Consider the following 15,000-nt stretch of genomic DNA (forward strand, 5'->3'; position numbering starts at 1 on the left):
CTCTACGTGTGTTGCCTCCACCAGCTCGGCCACGAGCAAAGTGCTGAGACTCACAAAATGCTACAAACACTTTCTTGCTGCCGTACGTATTTCCAACATGCCCCGACGCCTGTGAATCCAACATCAACCGGCGGGCCACGGGCCAAGAAATCCAATTATCAAGCTATGTGCCGCGTGAGCTTCAGGCTCTCGGTCCTCGAGCCAGAAACAACTTGGAAATGGCTCCTCGGGTACAATTCCATTACGTTTAGATGCATCTCTTGTTGTGGGAACACTTTACAAGTGGCCAGAGGGAGTTTTACAGACGGGGAGGGGAAGTAACGTACCTCAAATGATGGAAAGTTGGCTCTTTTTGTCTGAGGCCAAAAAAACTAGTAAGTGGAGCAGCAACACTGACACGCTGTAGATTTTATCCAGAGAACAAGTACACGATCCATCACGGCCGCAGCCGTCAGAAAGTCACCATGACCTGCAGCACCAATATCAGCCTAAGTCACTTCTATAGTGACATAACCTGGAACTAATGTTGATGTGAGCCTCCTTCTCATCTCGTGCATATTTGATGCTGTATGTTTGAGAAACTATGTTAATGAATAAGACACGCACTTTCACCTTAATGTCGAAACAGGTGCTTTTGAATTGCCTTCCAAAAAGGATCTGGAGCCTATTTTGGCAAGTTCTGACCCTCCACCTTTGTGGTCAAGCTTTAGTTGTGTTTAGCAATTTAAGCTAATAGGCAAAAGTTTAACATTTCACAAAATTAGCTTGTTTGCTTATCTGTCGACAGTCTGCAACCGATTAGCTTTGCACAAACACTGGAAATAGGTGCAAACAGCTAGCCTAGCTCCGTCCAAAGGTGATACATTCCAGCCAATCATGTAGCGTAGCATCGGCCGGCTTCATCCAGTCTCCGACATCCAGCTCTGCTTGGACTCTCATGGGACGGTTCTACGAAAAACTAATAAGCGTGTTCCCCCAAAATGTCAAACTATTGCGTCAAGGTTTGAGAACGCAGATAAAGGTCAGAAGAAATCAACGAAGACCAAATGATATCAATGTCACGCTATCCGTCTTCTCTCTGCTGCAACAAGTCGTCCTTGACAGGAAAAAAACATTTTAAATTGATAATTTAAGTGTTAAACCAAACAACTGATGCCGTCCGTCTTCCCGTGAGTCATTTATTCTGTTTTTTTAATCCATAAAATGGTGGAAATTGTTTTTTTTCCTACTTATTCTGTTGGATGTAGACCTTTTGGCGGATGGATGCTCATCTGTCAAAACACAATCAATATCTGGTTTAAGGCAGCTAAATCTACTTGACTGTTTGTTTTGCTTTAAGATCACTTTAAATCACCTGAATGTGAAGAACCTTTACAAAGAGCCTCGTGACCTGCTGGTTCGTATTGTCCCTCGCCGCTGACAGAAGCAGACGTTGGCGGGGTTTTGTGGGGGGGACAGTTTTCCTCGATGATCCAGAGGTTGGATTGAAATCCGGTGGGGAAAGCAGAGGAGCAGAGAGAGAGAGAGAGAGAGAGAGAGAGTAGTGATCTTAGTGGGACGGCGCAGGGCAACGCTATCCCAAACACAGCAGAGTGCTATAAGCCTCCGCCATAAATCTCCGAGCTCGCCGAGCCACAGCCGAGCTTGTTCAGCGCCGTGTGCCGCTCCAGAGGCCAGAATCCAGATGTTGGAGGGAGACAGTAAATAAAACAATCTATCAAAACCAGAGAAGCAAAAAACGAAAAGAAGGTTTTTTTGGGTGGGGAGAGGGGGTCGTTCTCCTGCATATTGGAAGTCTGTTCCAAGCAATTATCAATGAGGGTTTTTTTTTCGACAATACAAACTCCCTCAGAGAGCAGAATCAGTACTTTAATCCCACTTGGGATCAAACAGGAACACAGATATCGCAGCGGCGGCTCAACACACAACAGGCCTCTGGATTAGTCTTCATCATTTATAGATGCAGGTGGATTGAAGGGATGAACAGGGTATGGAAACCTCACTGTGGAATAAATATCCGCAGCTTAAACTCTTACTGCTGCTTTTATTGTTTAAGACCTCGTGCCTCTGGACATGAACTCCTGCTGGGACTGAGTCCTGCAGGACCCCCTCGTGTCCTGGGACCCCGTCGCCGTCGGGTCTCTCAGCTCTCTCCGCTTTCAGCTGGGCCCGATAAACGTGAGATAAGTCCTCGGATTTCATTTGAACGTCAAAGATGCCTCGTTCCACCTCGCCTTGGTCTCCGGGGAAAGACGAGCAGCAGCTTCACTCCATCGGTTGAAGGAAATCAATTCACAAAAAGATTAAAAAGTGAGCGCGCTCTCGGCTCAACAACGTCCGATCCTAAAGACGTCGCATTGTCTTCCAGATCTCTGGGTATTAAGGCTCACACGATCTACAAACAGTTACCTGTTGCTGCCATTTTTAGCTTCAGCTTTCAGTGTATACCTGTGGTTTAAAAGCCTTGTGCTGGTCCAGCAGATAGTTTTCCCTCAAACACACGAGTAAAGAGAGTAAATACTTCTTAAATGATGTGGTTGGTTTTTGCGTGGCTGAATCACAAAGTATGTGTGATTTTAGTCTTTAACTCCAGATCATTCATCTCTTGAACACGTCGTTCTATCATTCAATTAAACCACATAGTTTCCTTTCTGTGTATGTCATCAAATGGATGTGAATTCAAAACGTCATTTTATTGTATTTATTTGCCCTAAATTACCAATCGGTCTGTCCTGTTACATAATAATTCTTATAGAAGATGAACGCAAAACTGATGTGAATCCATCATAAAACAAGGCCGGAGGTCTTCAGGCAACTCCTCAGCGGGCCGCTTGAGGCCCCGTCGATCCGATCAGCATTCAGCATTCATCAAAATCTGACAATGGGGAACGCTTCTTGAAGAGAGGTAAGACGGACATGTGGTGATGTTTTGTATTCGGGCTCAGTCGTGTCGGGTGTGGTGGAGTTTTGGTGGCCGGCCTTTTTTAAATGCTCCAGCAGAAGAAAACGTCCCGTTAGCCGCGCAGCATCGAGTTCATGCTCAGATGAAAAACTGGAAGCTTGGACGTCCGCTTCTCATCAGCACTAAGCCGAGGAGGCCCGACGAGTTTTGGATTAAGTGGAAAAAAGGGATGATGCCTTCTCTTGAAATGATGATCCATGCACCAGACCTGTTTACGTTGGTAATCTGGAGGCCTTGCGCAATCAAAACATCACTAATTTCACTGCCGATTGGAAACTGTGACATCTGCGTTTTCAGCACACTTCAAGGGGGACGGCTTCAAAGAAGAAGAAAAAAGAGAAAGAGAGAGAGGCAACTGGGAAGCATCCATTCCAAATAATAGCTCCAGTGATGAAGGGGTGACTTCATCCTGTTTTGAAACAGGCAGATATCCAAAGTAGTAGGAACTTATTGCAGTAAATATCTCAGACTGTTGAGCATCTGTCTGGTCGCTCAAGTGTTTGGCTTGAACCTCGCCTCAAGGAGGCCACGACTGGCTGCAAGTCCGCTTAGTTCCTGTTAGAAGTTAGCCTGCTAACGGTGCACATAAAGATGGCCGCCACTCTGACCGGCCTGCTACGTCTATTTCTCTGGTTCTCCTCCGGCTCCCCGACCAGGACAAAGCACAACAAAGCAGAGTCGGCGGCTTTAGTGTGTAAGGCCCGTTTCCGCTGAGCGAGGACCAGAGAAGTGCTTTTTAAAACCGTACGTCGTCCACACTCTGCAGAATCAATTAGGTGAGGGGGGGTGGAGAGCTTTGACGCTGGGCAGCTCGACAGGATGGAGCCGAGCCGGAGAGTCCGCCTGCACGCCAACAGGCAGCGACTAAAACCAGCGGTGGAGTCGCGGCGCTGTGCGCAGCGCGGTGAGCCAGAGTGGACGACTCCATGCCTCATCCACACACTCTCGTCCCAGCGCAGGAAAGCGCTTTGCAGAAGTGTGACAACTTCCTGTAACCAGCGCAGAATTAAAGCACAGTGGAAACAGTGAGCTAGCTAACTAGCATGCTACCATGCTTTAAGGCTGCACTGGTTGCAGAAAACGAGCTTTGAACAAACTATGTAACTAACTAGCATATAGGTAGCATGGTATCTTGTTAATGGCACCTATATGCTAGTTATCTAGCTCACTCACAGGGAGTTAGCAGGAGAAACTGTCACCAGCCCACCGCTCAGCTTGTTTTCTGCCACCAGTGCAGCCATAAAGCATGATGGAAAAAGTGAGCTTGCTATCTAGCATGTAGGTGGCATTAACAAGGTACCATGCCACGATATGCTAGAGAAGGACAAGCTAAGTAGCTAACTAGCATATAGTATCTTGTTAATGCCACCATGCTTTACAGCTGCACCAGTTGCAGAAAACGAGCTTAGCCATGGGCTCAGGAGAAGGACAAGCTACGTAGCTATTTAGCTAGCCGTCGCTGTCCACTTCACTGACAAAACAACAACCGCCATTTTCTTTGGAACCCGGGCAAACGGTTCAATGTCGGTTCTTCTCCTGTTACATTTCTGTGAGAACAACATATGAAGAGATCGGATTAAAACGGCGGCTGATGCAAAGCCTGACGCAGAAAAACACACGCGACTCTGCAAGCGTGTGTGACGCTTGTGTGCGTCCCAGAAACACAGACTTCTGTACCTCCTTCAAACTTTTCTCCTAGTGGGGCGTGAGCTTGTTTTTCATCCTTTTCCCAGAGTGCATCAGCCCCTGTGTTATTTAGGAATAACTATTTACGCTGCGGGGTGACCATCAGACAGGTCCCGGCCACAAACACACGCCACCACCCCCTTCACCTACACACACACACACACACACTCCAAACGGACTAAATAATCCCTCCACCTATTTGCACAGGAGAGATGAGGCCACGGCCTCACCTTCAGGGCACTACTTAACTCCTCGAGTCACTCGTTGAGTAATCACAGCATTCTCCTCCTGCCTGCCTACCGCCTAATTATAGAGGGAGAGTGTGTCGGACTCATTATTTAGCAATGCAGGCCTCACAGGTAGACAATTACCTGGGCGGATTTTGCATAGTATTACTATTTTGTGGATACAGTTGCATGGTGTGGAGCTGGGGTCAGTATTGTGGCCTCTAGTTTGAGCTGCAGCAATGGACTAATTCTGCTCACATTCATCAGTTCATCTTTAGGTGCTAAGCCATCTTGTTGTATAGAAAAATAGCTATTTTTGTATTTATTTGGCATTAAAAAAAAACAAGCAAAAGCTGCTCCTGGCTTTAAGTGAGGCTCACCTGTGTGGAGTCCATTTTGATAAAGGAGCACAAAGAATAAAGCAGCTGACGTGAGGATGGAGGTGAGGGAGCTTTGGGGTCTCCAAGAGGCTCCATAGGGAAGTCGGGCCGTCCGCGTCCTGGAGGGAGGCCCCGCAGCTCGCCCTTAATCCCGCAGGATCCCTCTCTCAGAGCCGGGCTTTGCCTCGTGCGCAGCTCTTGGCCGAGTTCAAAAGGAAAGTGTAAGGGTTGGGACAAATTTCACACTTTCTCCCATGTCTCCGGCCAAAAGGAGGAGGCCGTAAACCAACAAGCATGTGGAGCTGGAACTGCACGCTGCGGCGTCAGAGGGACGGGCCGAGCCCTGAGAGATGAAAACACATCCGATGCTTTTCAGAAAAGTTCAATTTACATATATTTCTGTTCTTATAGTGTATTGTTTGTTTTATTTGTCACGGATTTTTTAATTAAAAATCTGCTCCCGGGTCATTTAATCTCGGCTACGCCAGGCCCTATAATTGCTTTTTTGGGGACATTTTATTAATTATTTTAATAGTGCTGCACATCTATAAATGTCCCATAAGAATAATGTATTTGCTTGAGCTGAAGGATTTATTAAAGTGTTGGTTTTCCTCCGTTTCTTTTCTTTCTGTTCAAAGAGCACGAAGGCCTGAAGGTTTCCATCAGAGCTTCTTCTGGTTTTCATTTTATTTTTCTTCCAGAAAATCTAAATGACTCTCTTTATTATCCATTCAAGACAAAAAAGCAGTAATTCAATTTAAATAAATAAATAAAACGCTGGCACATTTAAAACGTTTTGATTCTTGTCAAACCAACAAAACAAAACACGGATTTTAACCAGCGCGTAAATATTAGGATGTGAACCATTGTTTAAATAATCATCCGTTCACAAAGGCGCTGCAATAATCAGACGGAATATTGTTTGCCGAATCAATTAATTGTTGAGAATACAAACACAATTAGTGTCCAAACACAAACAATCTGCAAAGCCTGTCGACTGTAAGTCATTATAGTTATAATATTTATATACAAATATACTGCTGTCACCTGCATGAGGAATATGTGTGACGAGCAGAGTAGAAGGTTCTGGTTAAATTAGTAAATATATTAACGATAGAACAGGATGACTAATAAATATCAGTGTGTGAGACAACAAACCATAATAACCGAGAGCGGATTATTATTATTATCGGTTTACAGAAAATATGTTTTTTGTACACAAATGAAGAGCTCATAAAAATACAAGTAAAAAAATAACTTTTCACACAGAAACATATTTTTTATTCACCGCCGTCACAGCTCACACGTTAAATAATAATAATGGAGAAAGAATTATGAACAGGTTGTTTTTTATATAAACTATAAAAACGACATCATTGCGGTTGTATCATAATTATATTTGTATATTATTATCATCGTCATCATCATTGTTACTATTATTATTATGTCATCACCATAATTACATATAAGTATAAGTACACCCTTTGATCTTCCTCGTTGTCACATATTGAGACACGAGGATAAAAATGTATCTTAAAATTAGAAACTGAGAATAAAGATGCACTTTGATAAGACAAGGAGGATGAAAATGAAGGAGAGTCCGCTGAGGATGATGAAGATGAGGAATGTGTTGCAAAATTAAAAAAATAAATAAAGATAAAACAGAAAAGCACGATGAGGAGGAGAGAGGAGATGAAGAGGATGAATGACAGTGGAGAGGGGATGGGGGGAGATAGTGCAGGTAACGGGGAGGAGGAGGAGGGGGGGGGGTGCGGTGTCGTGACGTCACCACAAGGCGTGCTGCAGACCGCTGGCGAAGAAAACCAAACCAGCACCAGAGACGCGACCAAAGAGCTGAACACCGCGGAGCAGCGTTCACGCGCACAGGATTTACTGACCAGCTGCATGGAGACGCTCTAAAGGCTTCACTCTGTTTTCTGTCGTCGGCCTCCGGTGGGCACCAACTGGTGAGTACTACACACACACGCGCGCACACACACACACACTCATACACATGCACACATACCGTCTGTCCGTTGTCCTCGGTCAGACTGGCGGCTCCATTCTGACCGTTTTTAATCTTTGGATGTTGCAAATGTGAGTCTCACACGCACGCGCGAGCCCACGTTGAGCGTGATGGAGATATAAAAAAAGTGCATGTGGAGCTGAGCTCGTTCAGCAGAGCATGTTGTCGGCTGCTCGGGGTCCGAGAGGCGGACTGGCGCGTCTTTACGCGCGGCCAGTCCTTCCTCCAGAAGCTGCTTATCAGACGGCCTGAGCATCACGAGCATGTTGTGACGTCATCATCATTCTATATAAAATATATTATCTGACCTCCAAGAGGCAAATTAATATAAAATGCAGGCGGGTGCGCGCAAGTGGAGCGCGTGAACACGGAGGGAACAGAAGATTTACCGAGGACAGAGCAGCCAATGTGTGTGTGTGTGTGTGTGTGTGTGTGTGTGTGTGTGTGTGTGTGTGTGTGTGTGTGTATGTGTGTGTGTGTGTGTGTGTGTGTGTGTGTGTGTGTGTGTGTGTGTGTGTGTGTGTGTGTTGAAAGAGGTGTAAACGTGTGACATCTTGGTGAACGTTGTACTTTTATTTTATTGTGTCGTCTTACCTGCGTTGCAATGGAATTGTCTTTTATGTATATTTTATATATTTGTTTAAATATATAAAAAACTGAGGATCCAGATGCAAAAAGGCTTCAACGTCAAAGTGAAGTTAAGAAACTTTGTTTTACAGGATTCTATTAATTCATGAAGCGCAGTGGCTATAATCAGATTTCTTTCAATACAAGTTTACATCTAACATAATTTGGTTTAAGATAATAAAATACATGTATTTTCATATATTTATAACTGTATTATTATCTTTGTATGTCTGATATTCAGGGTGTGTTTCTTCTGTGTTGCAGGTAACTGGAATGGAACTGAATCTGTCAAAGAACGTGATTTCTTGCGTGGACGAAGGTATGACTTTAAATTAAATTAATATTTTTTGCCTTATTACAATCACACAACAGTAATAACTGCATCATAAAACAAAGGGAGGCCGTGTACCTGCACTGCAGCGAGGTCAGAAGTCAAACTGTTGTGAGGCAGCTGCTCTCACGCGATGTGTTGGATATGCATTATGGGAATCAATGCACACACGAGGACATGACGTCATGCGGACAGCTCAGATATGAGATGACAACGAGGAACAGCATTTACACTGACGCCTATTCACAGCATCCTCTTCGTGATTGTGTGTGTTATGACGATCATGAGCAAAAGAAGAAGATTACGCGTCATATTCTCTCCATCATAAAACAGATGAAGGTGCTTTTCTGTATTTTAAAGAGGTTTTTAGTGAAGCATCAAAGAGAAGGCCGCTCCATGACGTGAGAACTCTGGAAAACATCTGCGGCTTAAAGAGCAAACGTGCACGTGAGCCTTCTCGTGTGTGTGTGTGTGTGTGTGTGTGTGTGTGTGTGTGTGTGTGTGTGTGTGTGTGTGTGTGTGTGTGTGTGTGTGTGTGGACGAGCCTTTTAATTTTTTATTTTAGAAAATCGTCTATTTTTTTTGTAAATAATAACGACGCTTCACCATCAAAAGCTCCTAACGAGCACCTCTCAAATTGGAAACATGACGATTGTTAAAAACAAAGAAAGAATTCTGCTGCTTCGAGACCGGAAACCAGACTAATGGACCTTCATTAGGGTTACAGAATGATGCAGATAACAAACATGTGTGCGTTTTTATTGGGATTCTCGAGACTAACGAGCATTAACAACTCGAATTCCTTTTGGTGTGCGACAAATATGTAATTTCTTTGGACTAATTCCATCCTGTAACCGCAGTGAACGTGACGCACGAACACATGCGACCTCTCGGGCATGTTTCACGGTTCTTCCTCGTGATGGTGGCCATTAGAGGTTATGGTTTTATTCCCCGCGTCCTCCCCGTCTGGTTGCTGCTGGTTTGCCTCCGGACCACGCGGGGAAACATCACCAAGGAAACAATCAGCTGTGTCCTTCTCCGGTTACCTGTCGGGTCCACTTACACCCGCTGCTCGCGAGCTTTAATGCTCTATAGGCCACGCTTTGTTTTAGGCCCTATGGCTTCACTGTGTTTGGTGCCTTAATAAGAAAGAGCTATTATTAGTAGAATTATTAGTATTATGTGTGTGATTAACAGCAGTCGCGGGGTTTATTTCCCCTTCTTGGGCATAAAAGAAGAGTGTTTGCTCTCCTCTGGCCTCTAACCTGTCCTGTCGGATGGAAAGGCTCGAACTCATCCATCACTTGGCACGCGGCCCCTCAGAGCGCCGGACGCGGGCCGCGTGAGGGCCGCGGGCCGCGGGAGGCTCTATTTAGATTATCTCCATCTATCAGCTGCAATCTGCAGGACAGAGGACCTCTCGCGCCGCAGAGCCTTTACTATTCCTGCGAGGGCCGGACGGGGTCAGCGAGTTTATGGGACTGTTATTCATAACATTTTAGAACAAAATGACTTTTGAACAACTTGTTGCGCTGGGCCTGAACACGTGACGGTTCAGCGTGTTGTTCAGTTGCTTTCATTGACCTATTATAGCAGGACTTGTAGTCTTTTTTTCTAATGATGATAATCACCGTATATACACTTATCCACATTAACACGCACACATTAAGCTTCCCCGCTCCATTCTGCGTCCCCAGCCTGCGCAGTGACCAACAACCTGCTGAGTCCTGGAGGTCACCTTTTACCCAAAGCGCGCATCTTTTGCACGGAGTCACTTCCGATCTGTTTGGTTCACCTGCTGCAGATGAAGGCGTCATTTTTATGCCCAAAAAAATGTGCACATGTGTGCAACTCAGAGCAGGTGGGCTGTTGGTTTACTCCCGTCAGGCCTTTAGCTATAAGGCCACATGCTGGAGATCATGATGGTCTGCTTTATTAATGAACTAAACCACTGGATTGATTGAATCGGATTCTAGATATTCAGACTTCTCCACGAGAAGCCATTACCAGTAATGTGATGTGTGGGAATATAATCCAGAGTTCAGGCGGAACACGTGGAGATGGAAAAAGCCAAGTGATTGTTGAGAGCTCGCATAGTTGTCTTTTGAAAAGAAAAGAAAAGAAAGAAAAGGCCTTCAGGGGACTTTTCCGGTCGGACGGGGATCTCGTGTCAGAAGTCTGTCACACAAAGAACCAAAAACCCTCGAGATGGCGCCGGGACGGTTCGAGTCCCAGACGGCGGAGCGCACTGCGGCTCAGGCTGCAGGAGAGACGCGTGCAGTCTGGAGGAAAGACACACATTATGTACAAAGAGGAAGAAAAAGAAGTGTAATATGGCGATTTCTGTAAAATTGTGCAGAAACTTAAAATATGATGAATCGCTTGAATTCAGTTATACCGTATGTGTGTGAAGGGTTGGATTGTTTCTTCAGGAGGAAACTTTGCTAAATAAAAACAACAACAACACAAATGTTTAATTGAAACAAGTCTATGAACCCGTTGGTGAATGTTTCCCTTCTTTTTAGGGAAAACATATGATTTTAAGTCATTAGTAAAATATTAAAAGGGTTCAATTATATGAACACAATACGTAGACATGTGAGAATGTTGCATTAAAAAAACTACCCATGATGCACCAGATCTACTGGAACCTTACAAGAAGGCCTCATCACGCCAACATGACTTCAGAAAAGTGTGTTTCTTTGCTCACAAAGAAGTGTGTTTCTACTGCAGAAGTTATATTCACACACACACACACACACACACACACACGCACGCACGCACGCACACACACACACACACACACACACACACACACACACACACACACACACACACGCACAGAGAGAGAGAGAGTCCAGCAGTCAGCCTCTGGACGGGGTCTGTAGTGGACCATCAGGTCAACCGCATGCAAAAGTGTAGCAACAGGTTTTGATGAGTGTTATTAAATATGTCGCGCGCACAGATCCAGATGCAGATTATTATGTTCGTGGAGAAAACGCTGATGCTCGTCCCCGCGGCCGGGCTCATTAGTCCACTGTTTATTTGTCCAGAGCGAACCGCTGATAGAGCGACACTTGACAGTTTACAGTGCGAGTCATTACTCACATCTCTCTCTCTCTTTCTCACACACAAACACACACACACACACACACACACACACACACACACACACACACACACACACACACACACACACACACACACATCGTATCGTGCACTTTTCATAGAGAGGGAACAGTAACTGGGCAGGCCCGTGTTGGAGGGCAAATGTTTATTCAGCTCGGTACATATCCGAGATATACAGTGCATTGTGTGGCTGCGTGCGTGCGTGTGTGTGTGTGTGCGTGTGTGTGTTTGTGTAGAAGTGCACCCAGCTGCTACAAAATCCAAACATGCCTCCACGAATAAAAGACCCATTTTATACTCCAAAGGGCGAAGCATTGCGCGCACCCGACCAATATTTATTTTAAAAAAAGTAAAAGCTGCAAAAAAATGCAACTCAACAAACGATGTATATATCTTTTTAGCAACATAACCAATATATATATATATATATATATATATATATATATATATATATATATATATATATATATATATATAGCTAGATAGATAGATATAGATCTATATATATTTTCATATATATACTGTATATAGATCTATATATATATTTATGTATATATATATATATATATTTATGTATATATATACATAAATATATATATATATATATATATATATATATATATATATATATATATATATATATATATATATATGTTGGGTATCATATACATGTTGGTTATCTTGCTAAAAGCCAGACATGTTTATATCTGTATATTTATCTAAACTAACTTTGTAGATGTAAATCTACATTTGTAGTTATATATGTTGGTTAACTCGCTACGTTTCCACTGATTGTAAACTGATTGGAAACATTTGCCATAAAAAGACTTCTAAGTTAACGGCACCGTTTTTCCACTTGTTTCATCTTGACGTCAGACGTGTTTGAATGTGTGCGCGCGTGTGTCTGTATGTGTGTATGCGTGTGCGTGTGTGGCGTAGTGGGTGGGGCTCGCTCGTTTTGGGGCGGTTACGCGCAGCAGAGGGCGTGGTCTCGATGTGGGCTCGAGCCGGAGCTTCCTCTCGCGCAGCGGGCAGAAGCTAGTTCCCTTTGCAGCGGAGAGAAGGAGAGAAGTGAGAAGGAGAGAAGGAGAGAAGAGAGCACTGGGCCGACACTGTGGAGAGGAGCGAAAAGGGGGGCTGTTGTTTTTTTCTTTTTCTTCTTCCTCCAAGTCTTTTTCCTCGTGGAAGAACTACACCTTGGTGGAACACCTTCCCCGCGTGATTCCTCCTCTCATGTCGCGGTGTGGTGTCTGGCAGCGGGAGGAATCTTTACGCTGTTAAGGAAGCTTTGTACACCCCGGGATTCACCTCCTCCTCCTCCTTCCCCCCCTCCCCGTTCCCTCTTGTACGCGTCCTTCTCTTCAAGGTGGGATGAATTTGGACAGAGTCGCAGAGGCCGTGAGAGCCGCGCCGGCGCGCGACGCCGCCGCCGCTGCGTTTCATTTACCGAGAACTTCAAACGGCAGTCGGGAAACGTTAGAGAACTCCAGCAGCGAGTCCTCGGACCCGGAGCTGGCAGGTACCGTGCAGATGGGCTCTGAGCTCCTTCTCCTGAGCAATGACTGTTTATTTTTTTACGTCTCCGCGCGCGGCTTTACGGCGGGCTGTCAATTGGACATCTCAACCCTTTGATGTTATGCGGCGAAAAAGAAGAGAAAATAGACTCTTTTACTGTCTGTGTTTCTTCTCACTGCGGTGACGAGTTATTTCCGTGTGTTACGCGCAACATGCACGTGGATAAAGTGCTTTAATATCCACTCGCAGTGAAGCTTAATTGTCTCTTTTTTTTACTTGTTGCTACAAAGTTGAATGCGTGTAAAAGCAACAGAACGCAGACTAGTCCAGTTCATATTTTTTCTTTGTGGGTTCTTTTTGTTTATCGCGCTGGCGGAACCAAACACTGAGTCTGTCAGGGAGAAATGTGCAGCACAGCCATGGCTGCTGTCAGGAGATGCATTAAAACTCTAAAAATTATAAATATTGGACTCATCCACGCATCTGACGCCAGGGCGCCTGCATGCTATTACACATTCCTGAGGAGCTCTTTCTTCTTCCATTTGGACATTTCGTCTTTTTTTTTCGTCTTTTTTTTTTAGCAAAACCGACTTTTCGTTCTGTCCTCATTCCATATATGAGGAAGATGGCAAACATGGAGGAATGTTTACTTCACGGCCTTTTGTTTGAGTTATTCATGAGCGTAAATTAAAGGATAATATGCTGGATTTAAGTTTGAAGTATTTGCATTTTTGGGCAAACATTCAAGACACTATTCCCTTTCTTGTAATTAACCTTTGCACGTGCTGACCTCCAGTTTAATGAGGCACTCTGTTGGAGACATAGCAGAGATAAGAGGACGCAGACCTCGAGTTATTGATCCGAGAGGGTTTGGAAAGAATCGATTTTTGTAAATATTTGGCTTTAATATGTCACTTCTCTCCTGGGGCTTAATTTAGTAAATCATTTATTTATAGCTGTGTTGCTTATTTTAGTGTTTTGGTAAATCTGGCTTCACATTGTTTGGGACTTTTAGTCCGAACAGTTTAAATGTTAAGCTTAAAGCACAACCTTTTTCAAAACTAAAACAAAAATGTCAATGCTACATTAAGCTGCGTTATGCAATCGTTTCACACCGATGTCTGCCCCGCAGAGAAGGAGAGGAGCGCGGAGCCGCGCAGCGATGACGGGAACGCGGACGACCCCAAGAAGAAGAAGCAGCGGCGGCAGCGGACTCACTTCACCAGCCAGCAGCTGCAGGAGCTGGAGGCCACGTTCCAGAGGAACCGCTACCCGGACATGAGCACCAGGGAGGAGATCGCCGTGTGGACCAACCTGACCGAGGCCAGAGTCCGGGTAAGAGACCGAATGAGGCCGCAGGTGGGCCGCGCGTCATGTGTAATGCGTGCGTAAAAGAGGATTTATGAGCGAAAGCTCCGTGTTAAATTATTTACTAAATGTATGAAATAACTCAAACCCACGTGAACCAAATAAACAACAACAGGTTAGGTGAAATAAATACATAATTCGAAGAGTATTTAAGCAAAATGTAATTCTAGTGAGAGTCACGCGTTACGGATTAAAAAAAAATACTTGGATGCAAAATTGAACAGAACACATTGACTATATTTGAAAGATATTGCAGCTGAATCTCCGTGATTCATTGCATATCTGAGTGAATATTCCGCCTGTTCACAGGATGACTGCAGGCTTTATGAGAAACTAAACAGAGACACACTTTAAGTAACTTCTTTGACGAGCAATACATAAATAACTGAGCAATTTACTAAACTGCAGCGTCTTAACATTCCATGTTGGAACTCAAGATGGAAGCCCTTTTTTTTTTTTTTTTTTTTTACCTATTTGGATCTGCTGGAAATCACTTCTCTCTCTGAGGGCGACCCGCAGCCAGGGGAGGATTTGTCTTTGCTGACGTCACCGCAGTCTGGACCCTTCTGGTCCCGGTGCAGCCAGACTCACCTGGAGCTGCTGCGGCACCGGTGTGACTGCATCTGTTCACGTGTCGGCAACATGGCGACGTATTGGATCTTTCTAACCCTTTAGAGTAGAAGTAGAGGACTCCGCAGACTTCACTTTTTTCTCTCGTGGGGCGAAAACAAGAAGAAGAAGAAGAAGAA

At 44.6% G+C, this 15,000-nt stretch overlaps 1 protein-coding gene across 2 annotated transcripts in view; it reads left to right on the forward strand.

Moving 5' to 3' along the window:
* Positions 1–8,181: 8,181 nt before the first annotated feature.
* Positions 8,182–15,000, forward strand: part of pitx1 (paired-like homeodomain 1) — a 9,593-nt gene continuing 2,774 nt past the window's right edge. The window contains exons 1-3 of one of the 2 annotated variants that reach the window (XM_068600802.1): positions 8,182–8,227; positions 12,735–12,887; positions 14,016–14,218. In XM_068600802.1, the coding sequence (XP_068456903.1) occupies positions 8,182–8,227; positions 12,735–12,887; positions 14,016–14,218 (402 nt within the window). The remainder of the gene's footprint in view (positions 8,228–12,734; positions 12,888–14,015; positions 14,219–15,000) is intronic. The other variant, XM_068600803.1, reaches the window with a different exon arrangement.

The sequence above is a fragment of the Clinocottus analis genome, unplaced genomic scaffold (genome assembly GCF_023055335.1).
Source record: "Clinocottus analis isolate CAN_PGR_092001 unplaced genomic scaffold, fCliAna1.0.p SCAF_5, whole genome shotgun sequence".
Taxonomy (NCBI): domain Eukaryota; kingdom Metazoa; phylum Chordata; class Actinopteri; order Perciformes; family Cottidae; genus Clinocottus; species Clinocottus analis.